At 46.8% G+C, this 18,661-nt stretch overlaps 1 protein-coding gene across 2 annotated transcripts in view; it reads left to right on the top strand.

The window, feature by feature from the left end:
- AKT1 (AKT serine/threonine kinase 1) overlaps window positions 1-18,661 on the top strand; it is a 125,876-nt gene that overhangs the window by 9,627 nt on the left and 97,588 nt on the right. For both annotated transcript variants that reach the window (XM_082218412.1, XM_082218411.1), the window contains exon 2: window positions 12,093-12,254. In XM_082218412.1, coding sequence (XP_082074538.1) covers window positions 12,209-12,254 — 46 coding nt within the window. In that variant the 5' untranslated portion in view covers window positions 12,093-12,208. The remainder of the gene's footprint in view (window positions 1-12,092; window positions 12,255-18,661) is intronic.

Genomic DNA, 18,661 nt, shown 5'->3' with positions numbered 1-18,661 from the left:
CACGTTTTAATTGATGGGATTTTGATAGCTGGAATGAGCCTAGGAACAATCCGGTGGTTTCAATTAAGCATGGTTTTTCTCTCGAAAGCAGGCCCCTTGAGGCTCATATATGATGCATGAACAGGAGCTACTGCGCCTGTTGATTAATACCTACTCAGCCGTGGAACCAAATTCCACAGTGCTGAGGAGAGGAGAGGAAAGGGCTTCCTTTCCTTTCATAATGTTCTACCTTGGAAACCTAGGGTGGCTGGGGCAACCTAGTCAGATGGGTGGAGTATTATTATCATTAATTATTTGCTAAGCTGAGCAGTGAGAGTCAAGTCTCCTCCCAACTCATCCCCTGGTTGCATGCACTCTCATTCACACGATACAGTATATGAATATTCCTGGCATGTACATAGCGAGGGCTCCGCATACCCCTTCAAAATGTGTTGTGTGTGCGCTTGTTTATTAAATTTGCATCCTGCGCTTTGTCCCCAAAGAGACCAGGGTGTCAAAAACAAGAGGTGGCAAAATTGAAACAAAACCGTAAGAACAGGGGTCGGCAAGGTTTACCTCGCCTGGGCCTGTTCACTCCAGTGGAGCGTCCTCTGTGGGCCAGATTACGCGCGCACACAATTTCCGGCGTCTGTGTCTGCGCAGACGCGATCTCTGGCACTGCAGAAGCGAGCCCGTGCCGCACCGGTTTAGCGCAGTGCGCGGGGACTCGGCAAACGGGCAGCTCGTGGGCTGGTTAAACGACCCTCATGGGCTGCTTGTGGCCCATGGGCCTTAGGCTGCCGTCCAGTGCGTAAGAACAATTCCATCTACAGATGCAGATTGGGAAAGAAATCTCAGCTTAAAAGGTATGTTGGGAGAAAGGTCTTCAAGTAGTAGTAGTAGTAATAGTAGTTGTTGTTGTTGTTATTATTATTATTATTATTATTAATTATTTATACCCCGCCCATCTGACTGGGTTTTCCCAGCCACTCTGGGTGGCTTCCAACCGAATATTAAAAACAATACAGCGTCAGACATTAAAAACTTCTCTAAACTGGGCTGCCTTCAATTGTCTTTTAGAAGTAAAATAGTTGTTTATTGCCTTGCCATCTGCTGTCGAGGGCGTTCCACAGGGCAGGCGCCACTACCGAGAAGGCGCTGTAACCTCACTTCTCGCAGGGAGGGAACCGCCAGAAGGCCCTCGGCGCTGGACCTCAGTGTCCGGGCTGAACAATGGGAGTGGAGATGCTCCTTCAGGTATACTGGGCCGAGGCCGTTTAGGGCTTTAAAGGTCAGCACCAATACTTTGAATTGTGCTCGGAAACGTACTGGGAGGCACTGAAAAGACAACAAGAGATGGCACCTGCCTAATATTTAGAATGGGAGGGCGTTCCAAAGGGGCAGGTGCCGCAACACTAGAAAAGGCCTCTGATTCCTAGATTGTGTGGAACAAGATTGTACCTGCAGGAAGCCCTCGCCCGCAGAGTGCAGGGATCAACTTGGTAAATAAGCGATATGACCTTTCTGCATGCAGAAGGTTCTGGGTTCAGTCCCCAGCATCTCCAGGTAGGACTGGTATCTGTTTGTCTCTGGAGACAGTTGAGGAGGGAGCCTTCAGGGGTGAAGTCAAGCCATTGGATGACAGTGCTATAGCAAGCCACAGGTATTTTTTAGCAGCTATCAAATGGAGAAGGACTGTAGCTCAGCACAGGAGATGGCTATGGGTCAGAGGGAGAACTGGGTGGAGTAACCAAGGGAAGAGTCCTGGGGGCCTCATTGATTGGACCTGGGGGCCAGATGTTCTCCAACTTCATGGATTTTATTATTTGTTTTGCTGCTTTTAATTTTCTACCTAATCTGCTCTCTGGATTTTTATTTATTTAATGCAACCTCTGCACTGCTCCTGTGCTTTGTAACTCCCCACCCCCAGCTTATATTTTGATTTTACGTTAATAAAAACTTTCGTTAGAACAAAGAAGAGAAAGTTTGTTCTTGCAGGTTAAAGTGAAAGGGACACTACAGTTCCGACCCAGAAGTGTTTGGCCTTTCTCTTCCTGTTACACCTTCCGTGTCTCTGCCATGCATTTCTGCTAAAGGTTGGGAAAGTGTGCTGCTGAGCATATCAGCATATTGGAGAGAAGCCCCCAAAAAAGAGATTTAAAAACAAAAACTGCTACCTTTTGGTGTCAGCTGCACCCCTGCTTGAGTAGACAGATTGGTGGTGTTAAAGCAAACTCTCTTTCTGCATTGAAATGGTTAGACTGAGATTCTGCAGTCCCGGATTGTCTCTTCAAAATAACACTCCGTGGTGTATTCGCAGCTTGAATGCTTTGGTCAGCGCATGAATAAATTAGCACAGTATAAACTGCAGTGAGGCATAAGCACCGCTTAGTTTCTTGACTGTTCTTTATTGAGCTGCGAGACTAGGGGAGACAGTGGTTGCATTTTTTTGGTGCTGAGTAAACTAGGAGGAGTTCTATATCTGCGCGTTTTGATTTTGATTTACTTCTATATCTTTGGCACAGCTCAGTCACGTGGTCAGTGGCTAGACAAGCAGGCCACAGCCACCTCGGGTGACCCCTATTCACTGTAACTCTAGGAACTGCTCCCAAGTGAGGTCACTCTCCAGCCTGGTTTTATTTGTTCATTTTATTTTTATAATTTGCCCCTCCATTCGTCCGGCAAGAGCGCTCGCCTTTCTTTCTACATAAATGATTGTAGGGGTGGGAACTTTTTTTCAAGCAGTGTGGGAAACGCATCGTGCGCTGCAAGGCCAGGCTTAGATCTTGCATAGCAGCGCATTAACATACTGTCCTTTTATGTGGTCTTTTCAGGATAAGGAATGGCTCTTGGCTGGCACGCTGCTTTGATTCCCCAGCATTGTTGCCCTGAAGCTGTTCATTCTCAACCGTGAACTGCTTTGACCCTCGTAAACTATTTTATTGGGAGCAGGGGTTCTTAGAAACGTGTTTTCTCTTTCTAGCCTAGAACCGTGATTTCTGGTGCAAACAGATTAGCAGTGGTACTCTGAACTGAGACCTGCTGCACCCAGTTAAACTTGTTATGTGTACAAGATTGCAGCCTTAAGGTTGGGTTAGGCTGCGTGAATCCTGTGATAGCGTAAAACTCGACAGTGGCCACAGAACTCAGCATCCAGAGAATCTGTCCCATAGAAGTCAATGAAGTAAGATTCTAGTTAACCATTTGCCACCAAAAAGCCTGGTGCAAATGGAGACTGCAGACTGGGAGCTTACTTTCGCTTTATCCCATTGGGAAGCTCTTGCCAAATACAGTGGTGCCTCAAGTTAAGTACTTAATTCGTTCCGGAGGTCCATTCTTAACCTGAAACTGTTCTTAACCTAAAGCAGTGTTTCCCAACCGGTGTTCCGTGGCACACGAGTGTGCCGTGAGACGTTGCCTCGTGTGCCGCGAGATGCCTGGAGGGAGGCGGGCGAGTCGGGCGGCGAGAGGCGGGGCGGCGAGGAGAGGCCGCGCCTCCTGCTGCTGCCTGGCGCTCCTCCTCGCAGCCGGCAGCGCTGCCTGGGCGCCTCCGCGCGACTCTGCCTCGCTGGGTTTGGTCTCCCAGCAGAGATGGGTCACACGCGCACCTCCCTCCCTCCCGCAGCCTGCGCGGAGGGAGAGCCAGAGAGAGGCATCGCTCCTGTGCGGCGGGAGAGGGAGCAGCCGGAGCGATGCCCCAAACGAACGCATGGGACCGGAGGGGAAATCCTCTCCGAGGCGGATTGAGCGCAGCTGAGAGAAGCCTTTCGAGGAGCTGCCATGTCCCCTGGAAACCCCCTTCCCAGCTCTGCCTGCCTGCCTGCCGTGGGGCTCGTATCGCCCTTTAAAGGGCGCGGGAAACTAGAAATGTGGGGACTTGGGGTTTTCCTCAGGCTGAATTCCGAGCTGAATTCCGAGCGAGGGACTGAGGGACGGCGGCAACTGAGGCGGCAGCGAGGATCCGTGTCGAGCCGGGGGCGGCTCCGCGGTGGTGGTGCCGAGCGGCGGGGCAGCGCGTGCAAAAGGGAGGAGCGCGAGACAGCGGAGGAGGAGGAGGCCGGCATGTCCGGGCAGCAGCAGCAACTCCCGGCGACGGCTCCTCAAGCCCCGCCGCCGCCCCCTCCTCCGCCCGCTATCGCCGCCACCACCACAACAGCCGCCGCCGCCTCAGTTGCCGCCGTCCCTCAGTCCCTCGCTCTGCTGCCTCCTCCCACCCCCAAAGCTTGGAGGTTCCCCGGCAAGGGGAAGGGAAAAAACTTTCACTTTTGTGCGTCCCTCCCGGCGTGACGCTGCGCGCTGACGTCACGGGGCGGGGCTTTAATGGTGGTGTGCCGCGAGATTTTTTTTTCAGTAAACAGGTGTGCCGTTGCCCAAAAACGTTTGGGAAACACTGACCTAAAGCACCACTTTAGCTAATGGGGCCTCCCGCTGCCGCCGCGCCGCCGGAGCACAATTTCTGTTCTCATCCTGAAGCAAAGTTCTTAACCTGAAGCACTATTTCTGGGTTAGCGGAGTCTGTAACCTGAAGCCTATTTAACCCTAGGTACCACTGTAGCCCTTCCATACTACCTGTTGCATAGGGGGATTTCCCTGCAATGATGGATCCTGCGAGTGCAGCCTAATTAATTCTTGGAAGCTGTGTTACAACCTAATGCAAGTAGATGTCCTTGTTTAGCATTGACTAACTGGGCTGTAACAACAAGGCAGTCACCTTCTGCCAGTAATTGGACTAAGGCTGAATCTTCAATTCCTGTGAAACACCTTCCTTTTTTCCCACCTGCACAAAGGACATCTCAGGCTTAAGTTCTGAATGGCCCAAGGCCCACTGAATGCTGTATGAAGCTAGTCTTGAAACTTGTAATGACTCGGCCTTTGAACTAACATTCAGTGTCTCTTCTGCCCAGCCCTGCCCTTAACGAGGTCACCTTTTGGAATTACAGCTAAAGCCCATCAGAAAGTCCACTTCCTATAATTGGGTACCAGTTGGTTCAGGCATTTGGTTATTAAATTTGACTCTCTGGGATACCCCATGTCCCTTGTTCATCAAGCCCCATGGATGCGATGTGGGACCAAGGTTTCCTCTGTAGCAGGCATAGGCAAACTCGGCCCTCCAGATGTTTTGAGACTACAATTCCCATCAGCCCTGACCACTGGTCCTGTTAGCTAGGGATGATGGGAGTTGTAGTCCCAAAACATCTGGAGGGCCGAGTTTGCCTATGCCTGCTCTGTAGCCTAGCTAGACCGCTTACCCTTCCTGCCTCCTTGCTTTTCAAACCACATTGTTTTCTCTTGGGAACAGTCAGAATCTTGGCAGCCAATGTTATCTCAAAGTAAATATTTTCCTTGATTTTTTGTGGGTAACTTCATTGCGAAGGTTCTTGGAGAACCCAGGATGAGAGTCAGTCTTGGCTCAAGGGATACCTCATTGGCCGCCTCGTCTTTGACTGAGTCTGATGGTCCCTTGGTGGGAGAGAGCCGTCCTACTAAATCGCCTCTCTGAACAGATCACCCACTTCCGAATTGCAGCCATGACATGGACTCACAGGTCGGGTGGAACTCAAAAGATGGTTTCTCTTTGCCCTGGCTTCTTCAAAACAGGTGGTTATTATCATCTCATTCCTGCTTTCTATCTCTTTTTGCTTTCCAAATCTCGCCGCCTCTCAACCACTGTGACGGTCCAACCCTGTGATGTGGGCTTCTCAGAAAATGTTGAATTGAAACATTTCCTGGAGGAAAAATTTCCCACGCATATCAGAGTAACTTTCATTGGAAATTCTTCTGGTGTCCTTGATTGGCCTTTGGCTGGTGGGTTAGGATTTGAGGTGGGTCGCAACAGCAGCACTACCAGTGTACAAATATGGGATAAAAGAAGAAGAGAGAAGTGGATCCCCCAAACTAACCATATTTTTCCATGTTTTTTGCTTTTAAAATGTAGGTAGAAATTGGGGGCCGTCTTATACATGGATAGTGAATGCAGAGGGGGGTTAGTGAGCAATTGCGGTGGCGACCTCCCCCCCAAAAGTGCAACAACTCAAGGGATATCTCCCCCCCCCCCCGAAAAAGCTCAGCAAAAATATCATTTTCTTAATTTTGGCTTCAAAAAAATAGGGGTCGTCTTACACACGTGGGTGTCTTATACACGAGAAAATAAAGGTATGTTTTGATTGAAGGTGGGTCTATAAAGGTGGACGACTGCCCTTGCAAGAAATCTATTTTAGCATGTTTATTTAGCTTATATTTAGTAAAGCCAAAAGCTTTGAAACGGCAATGATGCACCTAATACTGCATTGGCAATAGGTTCACAGTTACTAATTAGCTCATGACATTTGGGGGGGGGGCAATCACCCCCCACCAAATAAAAGCCCTGGAACTTTTTGTACCCCACACCTCTGCCATTTGTGTCTGAGCTGACCCTGCTGGTGTGTTTAGTCCGGTTGGCCAATGTGAAAACAGGATGTTGTACTTCGTTTGTGGGCCTTTGCTCGGACCCCATAGGCCTTTGGGATGTGATGGTGACCACTGATGGCTTTTAAAAGGCACCCTCCTGATGTTGCTGGACTCCACCTTCCTATCAGCATGGACTGTAGTTCAGCAACATCTGTAAGGCCCCAGGCATAGCTGTCAACTGTCCCTTATTTGGTGGGAAAGTCCCTTATCCCAGCTCTGTGTCCCACTGCTGTCCCTTATTGATGATGTCCCTTAAATTTCCCAAGTTTCAAAGGAAGCAGCTCCTCTCCCTCCCTCCCTGCCGGCCAGGGAGGAGGGAGGCTCCAACTGTGGTGCTTGGCTGCGTTGCTCACCCAATAAGGAATCTAAGAATGACTGGGGGGTGGGGCTTGCATGCCTTGTGCCATTCAAATCAGCTACATTGCCTGGGGACTCGCCTTTGCTCAGTGCTTCCCAGCGGAGAGGTGACGGTGGTTTCTCTTGCTGCATTCCCTTTGCCAGGTTGCTGCGCTGTGGGAACCACCGCTTAAGGCTTTGTTTGGCTGCTGGCTGGGCTTTCTGCCTTTGGCTCAGAGGGGCTCAGAGGTCGAACATACCTGCGCCCGGAAAATCCCTTATTTGGGCTGCTGATCCCTTCTTTTCGAGGCTGCTGGTCCCTTATTTTCAAATCTGTAAGTTGACAGCTATGGCCCCAGGTTCCCCCATCCTTGGTCTGAGTAGCTTGAATGGCCACTTGCACAAGAGAGACGGGTTGCTGGTTCTAGCTTTGCAGGAAGGACTGTGACTGGCATGAAAATGCTGTGGGTTTTTACTAGACTAGGGCACAATGTTGGGCTAGATGAGGACCAATAAACTTGAGCTTGAACCTTCGAAAGGGGGAGGCACTATGGGTTTGGGGTGCCTGCACCTGGGAGATTGGCCAGTTGCCTGTTCTGGATGGCGTTGGTCTCCCTCTGAAAGAACAGGTTTTGGGGTGCCTGAATCCATCTTGGTCAGGTAGCCTCAGTGGCTCGGGATGAAGAGTTTTGCTTGCTAAGTGGCCTGCATGGAATTCCTTTTTGCCTATGGCTACCAGCCCTAGTGTTTGAATGCATCACTTGAATTCACTTGTAGCTGAGTGGATTTGGTTGATATAGCTTGGGTGGACGTCACTGCTTGTTTTTGCAAATAGGACCTGTTGTTGCGGTCTTCAGACGGTGAACATATCGCCATGTGGGTGAACCAGTGCAATGAAAAAAATTGGGGGGAATGATACTTAGAATAAGCTTGGAAAGAGTGAAAAGCAGTTTGAAATTCTCTGTAGGGGTGTGCGTGCATTTTCTGCCTTCCTAACAGACTTTGTTTTTCTTCCTCAATCAATTTGCATACATTTGCATTCACTTGTGCCAACTTTCCTTATAGGAAAATTAGCTACAGCTACAGCTAGAGCCAGGAATTGGGAGTTGCTAAGGTGCTGTTATGTGTGCTTTGTTTTGTTTTGAATCGTCATCTTGACTTAGTAACTATGGGGAAAGGATCCTCTTTCTCTGTTCTGGCTGTGTTCTAAACTGTACTCACTTTTAATCATAAATGTTGCGTACAAATTGGAACCAATCATTAAAAACACCAGTACAGTCATACCTCATGTTGCGTTCCGCTCTTGTTACGGACTTTCAACTTATGAATGTGGCAGACCTGGAAGTGTGCGTGGAAGTGATCTGCATGCTTTGCGCGCGTGCGCGCAGAAGTGCTCGATTGTGCCATGTACATGTGCAGAAGAGGTGCTCTAGTTGCAGACTTTTTGGGGTGCAAAATGGCACCCCAAAACGGATTAAGTCCGCAACTAGAGGTACCACTGTAATAACAACAAGCAGTTTGCCTGCAGCAGAAAATGAAAGCAACCAGTCCAGTACCATCTGCAAAATCCAGTATCTTTTATAGACTATGGCCGTTTCTGATTATCGTACCTTGGCATGGTGCTTCATCTGTCCTGTGCTTCATCTGCCTCCAACCCATTTCCTCCTTCCCTTTTTTGGAGTGCTGCAAAAAGTCAGGAAGTCTTAACTGTAGTTTCCCAGAACATCTTAAACCAGTGTTTAAATTTGGTTAAAAATCTGGCTTGCTTCTGAATCTGGTAACCACAGTTTCTCAGTTCTAACACAATGGGAAACTCTGGTTGATTGTAAATTTTCTAGGTTAATTGCAGCACACTTGGGGAGGGGAAGGGGCTGCATGTGTAGACGCAAGATTCTTCACATTTCTGGTTGTTAAGCAGTGATGGGGATTTCCTAGGAAATTTTGAGTTGGGAAATTTTCCTGTGTGAATTAGAGCTGTTTGCTTCAGAAACAGTTATTTTGTGTGTATTGGATAGCTTTCTGGTGGCATACAATGATGTAATTTAGCATGTCTATCTTACTTAGCTTAAACAAAACCGCCAAACTCTCTTAATATTTTTTTGCGGGTGGCATCCATGCATTGTCACCAATGAACTTACGAAATGGGAAAATTGCCAGTGGAAAAATAAAGCACCACTAGAAAAGTTTCTGTTTCAGAAAATGTTCAGCCAAGGTATAATTGAACTGATTGGATACCAGCCTAAATTGACAAGGCTGAATCCAGCCTCTCAGGGTTTGAATCTTCTGAATTTATCAGTGATCGTAGACTAGCGATGGTCAGCTGTGGCCCTCCAGGTGTTGTTGAAGTCCAGCTCCCATCATCTCTGGCAGTTGACCACTGAGCATGCAGACTGGGGCTTAGGGAAGTTGTAGTATCCAGAGTGCCACACGTTCCCTATCTCTGTCCAGGGCAAACCAGCTCCACTTTTCCTCTGATCTCCATCGGCACTATGGGAATAAGGGTGCCACCACTGGAAAGGCTCTGTTAGATGTTGAAGACAATCCTAGCTAGGGTGGATTTAGTGCCCATAACACTTCTGTGTTGGACAACCGTGAATGCGAAGGTTAATAATAATTATTATTATTAATAATAATTTATTATTTGTACCCTGCCCATCTGGCTGGGTTTCCCCAGCCACTCTGGGCGGCTTCCAACAAAGACCAAAAATACACTAAAATGTCTCACATTTTTATATATGGGAGCATAGCCTTAAGCAGTTTTAGAGAACAACTTTCTCAGTACAGTAATGATTTTCTCGCAAATCAGAGGAGATGGATGTGGCTTTGCCTGCTTTAAGCCTTTGTTCTTAGACTTAAAATTATGGGGACAGTTCTTTGTGGAATCTCAGAAACCAAAAAGAGTGGGGTGGGAAACAGCTGAGCAGGGACTCTGGTGGTCAGGGTGTGGTGTTTTGGGAGCTACCAGAGCTCCCTGCTCTTCCCCATGAATCACAGTAGAAAAGAAATATTTTTTTATTATTTATTTCAACTATTTATAGGAATGTAGGAAACTACCTTAACATTGAGTCAGACCTTTGGTCCATCCCAGCTTAGTACTGTCCACACCAACTGGTAGCAGCTCTTCAGAATTTAAGACAAACCACCATCCAGGTTCTCCCTGGAGATGCCAGAGTTGGACCCTGGATCTTCTGCTTGCAAGGGAGATGCTGTGTGTGTGTGTGTGTGTAAGTGCGCAGGTAGGCGCGTGCGTGCGCGCGCGCGCGCACGCACGCGCCTACCTGCGCACTTACACACACACACACACACACACACACACACAAACTTCATATTGCTTTATCATCTTTCTACGCGGTTATCAACCAAATTTCTAAGTGGGTTAGGTAAAAATTAGAAAAACCCTCAGTGGATAAAATATTAAATTAGTCATAATAGCATATTAAATTTGTGCAAAGTAAGCAAGCATATGAGAATCAATTGCACATTCAAACAGGTTGCAGAGTCCCAGCTTTCCTAGTGTATTTTTAACGTTGTGTAGTGCAATTTGTACACAAATCTGGGTGTTCTTCAAAGTCTCCATTGTCCACATCTTCCTCCCCACTCCAGCCCGTTCCCAGTATCTGTGCAATTTCACCTCTCCAGATCTGTTCCTCAATTCCATCCGGGGGGGGGGGGAGAAATCATTTGACTTTGGAATCTCATTGCTCTGTGTGTGTGTGTTGCACTTGCCAATGTGCCGAAAGTAAACATATGCTAGTTTAATCTTCATGTTTCTGGGCTCTATTGGTACAGAGTCCAAGCAGTCCTGCTGTGCTTAAACATATGCTATCTAATGTGGCAAGTGACTCATTTGCTTGGTTTTTGTGTGGCTTTGAATGGCAGGTGAGGGTTCTGGGTTTTGTTTTGTTTCTTAAGCCGATTTCTGAAAACAATTTTTTCGTGACCGTTGACAGCTTTGCAGCACCTAATGGATAAGACCACAAGCTGACAACGGATGCTGAAACTTCAGTGGCATTGTTTTACCTCCCTATTTCCAAGTACAGAAAGAATAAAGTTGCATCGTAGTCATATTGGGACTGGGCCACTTCTCAGTAGATTACTGAAAGGGACCTGGCAGCTAAAACGCATCAGGGAGATGGATTCTAACTTAACGTTTTTGCCAACAGGGTAGCATTCATTTCTCCAAAGAGACGCGTTGTGTTTTCTTTTTTTTTTTACCGTAAAGGTAAAGGGACCCCTGACCATTAGGTCCAGTCGTGACTGACTCTGGGGTTGCGGTGCTCATCTCGCTTTACTGGCCGAGGGAGCCGGCATACAGCTTCTGGGTCATGTGGCCAGCATGACAGCCGCTTCTGGCGAACCAGAGCAGTGCACGGAAACGCCGTTTACCTTCCCGCTGGAGTGGTACCTATTTATCTACTTGCACTTTGATGTGCTTTCGAATTGCTAGGTTGGCAGGAGCAGGGACCGAGCAACGGGAGCTCACCCCGTCACGGGGATTCAAACCGCCGACCTTCTGATCAGCAAGTCCTAGGCTCTGTGGTTTAACCCATGAAGGTGGGGAGGGGAGAGGAAATACGTCAGGACTGAATGCTTCTTCCTGCAAATCCTTGCTTTGTGAAAGACTAGAATTGGTGGGTGCAAGGTTAGGCAAGTGCCCTTCTGCCTGATTTGCCCCACTCTGTAATCTATGGGTCTCCAGTGTGCTGCCTAAAGGGCACTTCGTTGGCATCCGCCAGTAGTTGAGATTCCTGCGTTGCAGGGGTTGGACTAGATGGCCCCTGGGTCCCTTCCAACTCTTAAGGTTCTGTGATTTAAAACACACCGGGATCCTTCCAGCAGGGCAGTTGATGGTTGATGGCCCTGTTGGGTGAGTGAGGAGTCTAGCCTTGAGCAAGCATTACTGACCATTTCTCCTTTGCTTTGGCAAAGTTTAAATGCTGGGCCAATGTTAAAATTCGTTCCCAGGGAAATCTGCACTTTTCCCAGTACAAGGTCTTAATTCCAGAGGTCTCCCCTCTCTCTGGCTGATACGGTCAGTGCTCGTATCGAGGCTGCTTCTGTATTTTGCCTGACCGCTTGAACACGCAGGAATCCCCAAACAATTACGTCAGCTTCCCCTTTTTGCATTGGGGCGGTTCTCCTTCTCTGTTTTCATGTGTATTTTCCATTGCACCATGTGTGTGTGTGTGTGTGTGTGTGTTTGTGTTTGTTTAACCAAAAGAGCTTTGGTCCTGGCTCTGTATTTATAATGGTCTTTGCATCTTTTATAACCTGTTTGGGTTAATCGATGTTGCCTTGTTTTTCACCCACCCCCCCACCTTATCTTTCAGGAATAGCTGAGGAAGGGGAAAGAGGAAGACGGGGAGAAAGAGCTCAATCTCTGTGCACCGCTGTGGGCAAGCGTCTGTCTGGCTTCCACCGCTAGGTCGAGGGGGAATTTGCCATTATGAATGAAGTTGCAATAGTGAAAGAGGGCTGGCTCCACAAACGAGGTAAGTGCTGTTCCCTCCTCCCCTTCTCCACCTTTGCTGAAGCCGAGTAGTTCGGGATCAGTGCATGGATGTGTTATAACTTATGCAAGTAAGTTGCCTTGGGTCCTTTGGTTGAGGTGTGTGATGATAGGAAAGTGAGACATCAGTGTAAGAAATACTGTATTTTTCGCCCCATAAGATGCACCTGACCATAAGACGCACCTAGTTTTTAGAGGGGGAATGCAAGAAAAAAAATACCGTATTTTTTGCACCATAACACTCACTTTTTTCCTCCTAGAAAGTAAGGGGAAATGTCTGTGCGTGTTATGGAGCGAATGCCTGCGGGTGGCGGGGTGTGTGTCTGCTGCAGTCATGAGCAGAGGATCCATGGTTCCCCTTCCTTCCCTCCTCCGTAGTTACAAAGCATGGATCCACATGGATCCTCAGGATTTTTGCATTGGGCTACTCCAAACTCACTGTCAGATCACATGTCTGTGGCCACAGCATGAACCACAAAAAGCTCTTTAAAGGGAGCGCGGCTCTTGGGGGCTTTTCCGGGAGGTGGGGGAAGGGACTGAGGGGCTAAGCCAGAAGCCAGAGCAGCGAGAGGGAGCGTTGCGCAGCAATCCCTCTCGCTTTTCTGACTTCTGGGATAGCTGCGCAGCCTGCATTCGCTCCATTAGACGCACACACATTCCCCCTTGTTTTTTAGGAGGGGAAAAGTGTGTCTTATAAAGCGAAAAATACGGTAAATTAATAAAATCGGGAGAAACGTGGTCTATCTGAGCCACCCAGTGTAGGCCCCACTATGCATTTTAAACAGTCATGGCTTCCCCCAGAGAATTCTGGTGGTACTGTTGTTTGTTATGGGTGCTGTGAGTTGTATGGGGAACCCATTTCCCAGAGTTCCCTGGGAAGAAGGATCGATTGTTAAACCACTCTGAGAATTGTAGCTGTGTGAGCACTCCCCTAGTAACTCCCTTAACTAATTGCGGTTCCCAATATCCTTTGGGGCTGTTTAAAGGGGTATGATACTGCTTTAAATGTACAATGTGGATGGGGCCATAGAGTAGGGTTGCCATATTTCAAAAAGTTAAAATCTGTAATAGTAGAAAAGGGGAACAGACAACAAAAGTTATTTAGCAGCTTTTGGGGGGGACAAAGTTGTTGGGCTTTTCCTGCAAAAGCGCAAAAATTTGCAGCTTTTTGAGCTATTTTTATAAACATTCATTGAGCTCTAGACTTCTGACATGGGTTGCCGTGCATCTGTATTTCTGCGATTTCTGCCCGGACTCTGCTTGCGACTGCAGTATTCCGGCTATGTCCGGGGAATTCCAAACATATGGCAGCCCTACCTTTGAGGCTTCCAAATGTTTGTGTGAAGGGAGCTCACCAAAAGTTGGATGTTTCTGGTTCTGTATGTAATGGTTACAGGTTGTTGTCGTTGTTTTTTTTAATAGAAAACTGACATATGTGAAATGCATCACACCCAGAATTTGTGAGTTTGAATAGCACCTTCCTTTGAACGGCTCTAATCGTTCATGCATTGTAACATGTCTCCTTTGGCGCAAAGCATTGTGGGGGAACATTGGTAAACGTATCTGACAGACGGTGCACCGGGAGAGATGCTTTTCTCTGTTACATACATAGTTCCGTGCTGCAGCCGATAACCCACTATGAGGACTTAGTTGATTATTTTGAAGGAAGCTCATATCTAGTGCTGGAAGTGTTGAGGGCACATTTCAGCAGCACATTTTGCAAAGTTCTTCCTGGGAGAAAAAGCAGTCATGTAAAGGTCCTTGATTAAGAATGACCACAAGCTATAGGAAAAACACGGGATGTTTGCAAACATTTGCAGGTGCATTTGGGAGGTCTTGGTCACTTCAAAGCCCAGATTAGTAGGTTTTTGTACAAAATAATACCTGTGATGATGAAAGAAAAATAGACAGTTTTGTTGAGTTGATGAGGAATGTTCTAACAGGAGAAAACGCTTTAAAAATTCAGGTTTGTAAATGAGTTTTGTCGATTGGTTGACTCCTGATACAATTTGTGCTGATGATTAAGGGAAGTGAGCAATTTTATCTCTTATGAAAATGTTAATTCTTAACCTGCGTCTCCCATCACATGATACCCAAGGCACTTTACAGAATGTGTAGGGTCTTGAATCAGTAAACGAGTGAAATATTTTAAGTTTTTATCTAAAATCTTTTTAATCAAATTGCCAAACTACATTGTACTAACCCAGTAAACCCAGCAAAAAGTCAGTCTTTACTAGCCTGAATAGTTTATTGCTGAAGTTGTTCATACGAATGACACCTTTAGGTAGCGAAAAGCAGCTGGAATGAAAGAAAAGGGAAAGTTTCCTCTTACATGTTGGAGAAGCTTTATTACTTTTCCTTCAGTAAATCAGGCATATTTATAAGTACTGGCAACTGCAGATGAATAACAGGAGGTTTGTGCCTCGTGTCTATATTTCTCTCTTAGTGCCGTTTTTATTTTTTTTAAGTCTCAGCCTGGCCTTTTTGATCCGGGAGAACAAACGGTAGGGGTGTTAATTGTAATTTGACAATCGACTCCTAGAGTAGGAATGGAGAACCTGAGGCCCTCCATATGTTGCTAGACTACAAATCCCATCAGTCGTAGCCAGCATGGCCAGTGGTCACAGATGATGGGAATTGTAGTCCCATCAGAATCCACTAGCTCCCTGTCCGTTGTCTAGTGTGAAACCATTGGTGAACAAGAAAGTTCAGAATGGGAACAGTTTGGATGGCCCCAAGACACAGAGCAAGCAGTAGTCAGGGACTTACAAATGAGTAGCATGGGGAAGAGTGACCACTTTGATCTGCAGAACCGGCACTGTAAACAGAAGCCACATAATACTCATTCTGAACTTGTAGGAAATCAATCTTTTAGTGTGGTAAAGCCTATGTTTTGGAGAAATCAGGCAGACACCACCCCCTGTGCACTTTATGGTGCCTGTTAAAACATTTTTGTTTTAGGCAAGCCCAGCCAGACATGCAGAATGTTGACGTGTGCTTTAATCCGGTTTTGGGTGTCAAGGAGCCTTGCTTGGCCTCAGATAGCTGGGTTGACTAGCCCTATGGAGCATCGTCTGTCTCAGAAAGGAGCCAACCTCTTGCCCACAAAACACCCAGTGTTCGAAATTCCCCAGGCACATTTTGCTACTGGCACAGGTCCACCTGCGGCTACGTGGAGATTTCTGGGCACCAGGTTGGTGGCCACAGTTTAAAAACCTCTGCCTTAGTCCATAGTTAATACCATTTCCATTTCCACTGTGTTTCTCCTTGCATACTGAATTGTTGTAGGAGCAAGCTACAGTCAAGCAATGTAGTTGAGATCATGGAATCGTAGTGTTGGAAAAAGGACCCCAGCGGTCATCTGGTCTAACCCTCTGGCGTATAGGCATTCCGTTGTGGTCACCGTAACTCACGTTTAAGGTGCTGTTTGGCACCTAGCTTATATATCTGAGTTTCTAACACCACATGTTTATGGAAAACCCAGCATTAAGTCATAGATAAGCTATCAACCCCCATGGTGAGCTCTTATTCTGAGAATTAATGAACTTTAGGGTGGGATTTGAGCCCAGTTTTTCCAGGTCCCGATCTAGCGCACTCTCAGTATTATGCTCTTCTGCTTTTTCCCAAACCTTGCCTCAGAGACTCGCTTAACTCTTGTTCCTGGTTTCAGCAACAACTTGTCTTGCAATACGGTTTTTAAATTTTGTGCTCACACCGTCAGGAGTTGTGGCCTACGTTTACCTTTTGTTTTGTTTTTTGGCTGTTTTTCTGAGTGCGCCTTTTTAATAGCGGCTTTCCGTTCACAACAATGGCTGTGTAAAAATATACTTGGAGTGCAAAGAAACAAAAACAAGAACCTGGCTGGCTTTTGAAAAGAGCATCAAGGTTTTCAAGTGCACCGACCACAGGATGTTTCCAAAACCAGTGTCTGATATTTTGAGCTTGTGAAACATGCTCAGGCTATAATTACAACAAGGAAAGCTTACAGAAAGAAAATACAGATTATGAACTGTGGGTTGTGTTCAGTGTTCGTCATGCTTAGAGTAGACCGCTTGAAATGAATGGACAAGGCTAACTCGGTTCCATTAGAATTAATGGGTAGAACTTACTTGGCTGCAGCTTTGCATGTTTGTTAAAATTATCTCCCTTTGACAGGAAAACAAACCAGTGAACTGAGCCACTTGTGTTTCATTTTGTAAGATGCCCTCATCTGAACAGTATAGCGTATTTGCTGTTTTAATTGAGTTCTTCATCCAGTTACAGTTATATTTAGAGAGCTGCTACGGTTTACAATTCGGGTTGCAAAATTCTTTGGAACTCTTGTGAATGGGAGGCACTTAAACCTTTTGTATATAGGGCAGATGTGGGGAACCTTGAGGCCTCCAGATGTTGCAGAACTACAATTCCCATCATCCCTGGCCATTGGCTTTGCCAACATGGGTTGATGGCAGTTAATAATAATATCTTTACAGTGGTATCTCAGGTTAAGTACCTAATTCGTTCCGGAGGTCCGTACTTAACCTGAAACTGTTCTTAACCTGAAGCACCACTTTAGCTAATGGGGCCTCCTGCTGCTGCCGCGCCGCCGGAACACGATTTCTGTTCTCATCCTGAAGCAAAGTTCTTAACCTGAAGCACTATTTCTGGGTTAGTGGAGTCTGTAACCTGAAGCATATGTAACCTGAGGTACCACTGTATTGTCATTGTACAACCTGTGCTCTGGTTCAGCAACATTTGGAGGGCGAAATGTTCCCCACATGAGTGTTGGTACTTAATGGACTAGCATGCAGAACTCACTTTTTTAAAAAAAGGCTTTTTAGTATGTGGCTCAAAGGCATACAAGCTTCAGGACCAAACTATGTTTCCCAAGCTCCTCTCTGGAGCCTCATCAAGTCTCTAGTTCTCATTGTTGTGCAAGTTACAGTGGTACCTCAGGTTAAGTACTTAATTCGTTCCAGAGGTCCGTACTTAACCTGAAACTGTTCTTAACCTGAAGCACCACTTTAGCTAATGGGGCCTCCTGCTGCCACCGTGCTGCCGGAGCACAATTTCTGTTCTCATCCTGAAGCAAAGTTCTTAACCTGAAGAACTATTTCTGGGTTAGCGGAGTCTGTAACCTGAAGTGTATGTAACCTGAAGCATATGTAACCTGAACCGTATGTAACCTTCAAAATCTAACGTACTTCAAAATTCTAGGATAGTACGCTGGAAGGATATTTGCTTGTGCTGTAAAATCTAACTTTTTTATTTTCTAAGCTTTCATGAGAAGGGGCTGCTCATCCCCATTGGTCCGTCTATTCAAGTTAGTAAGTTGAAAACTCATCGGACAACTTGGCTTGCCCCCATCTGCCAGAAGATTGATCGGCCATGTGAATTTCATATCTGAGTTCAGGAATGCAGTGGCTGTGTACCTCTAAGCACATTGCAGAATTATATTTCGGAGCACAGCCGTATTAAGAGGTTTCCACTGTGGCCTCCCATGTGCCTTTCCCCTGCACTAAATGGAGAAATGAAATGAGACTCCTTCCTCTATGTCTGTCTTGGTAGTTCCTGGCAGAGGCATGAGTCAGTCACTTAAAGGAAGTGCTACTTCCAGGACAGCAGATGTTTGGTTTGTGGAAAGACCAGTCATCTCCCTGACCTCAAGCCAGAAGCTTGCAGATCTCATGAATGAACTCTTCAGCTTTCAATGGGTGTTGAGTAGCCCTGTGACCCTAATTGCAATAGCCCAGGGTTTAGTCATCTGCAAATACAGCAGCAGCTATTACCAATAACTTCCTCTGTTTCTCTTAGGGAATGCAGAGCGCAAGAAAAGCGCATAGCAGAAGCTGTGACAAGGGGAAGGGAGGGTCAGCATTGCCAGGAGCCTAGGATGTTGTCTTGTACAGGGCCAGACCATTGCTCCATCTAGCTCTGTATTTACCTACTCTGACTGGCAGACACTCTCCAGGGATTAAGCCTGTGAGCTTCTGTGTGCAAAGGGCCTGCTCTGCAACTGGGCAATAGCTCTTCCTTGTCATGACCACAAGTTGCGGGGAAAACATTTCTCTGTGTCCCCGTGTGCATATTACCTAAAATAGTACCTGCGGTAAGAGGGTGGTGTGGTGATGGTTGGAGGTGCTGCATTTGATTTTTCAGTCCTGTGTATCCCAATGTCATATTTTCAGATGGCACCAAAATGTCGGAACGTCTTCCCTGGATAAGTTCTCGGCTTCCTTTTCCTGCTGCCCCTGGTGCTATGTGGGCAGAAGCTGCTGGTTCAGTCCCCAGCATTGCCAAGTAAGGATGAAAATTCTGGAGAGGTGAATGCAGTCAGTGTAAACAGTACAGAACTAGATCGACCAACAGTCTTCACTCCATATTAGAGTTGGGTTTTTGTTTTAAGCATTT

Source organism: Podarcis vaucheri, assembly GCF_965113315.1.
Source record: "Podarcis vaucheri genome assembly, chromosome: 1".
Taxonomy (NCBI): domain Eukaryota; kingdom Metazoa; phylum Chordata; class Lepidosauria; order Squamata; family Lacertidae; genus Podarcis; species Podarcis vaucheri.
Note: the sequence above shows the minus strand (reverse complement) of the source record. Positions and strands in the feature narration are given on the sequence as shown.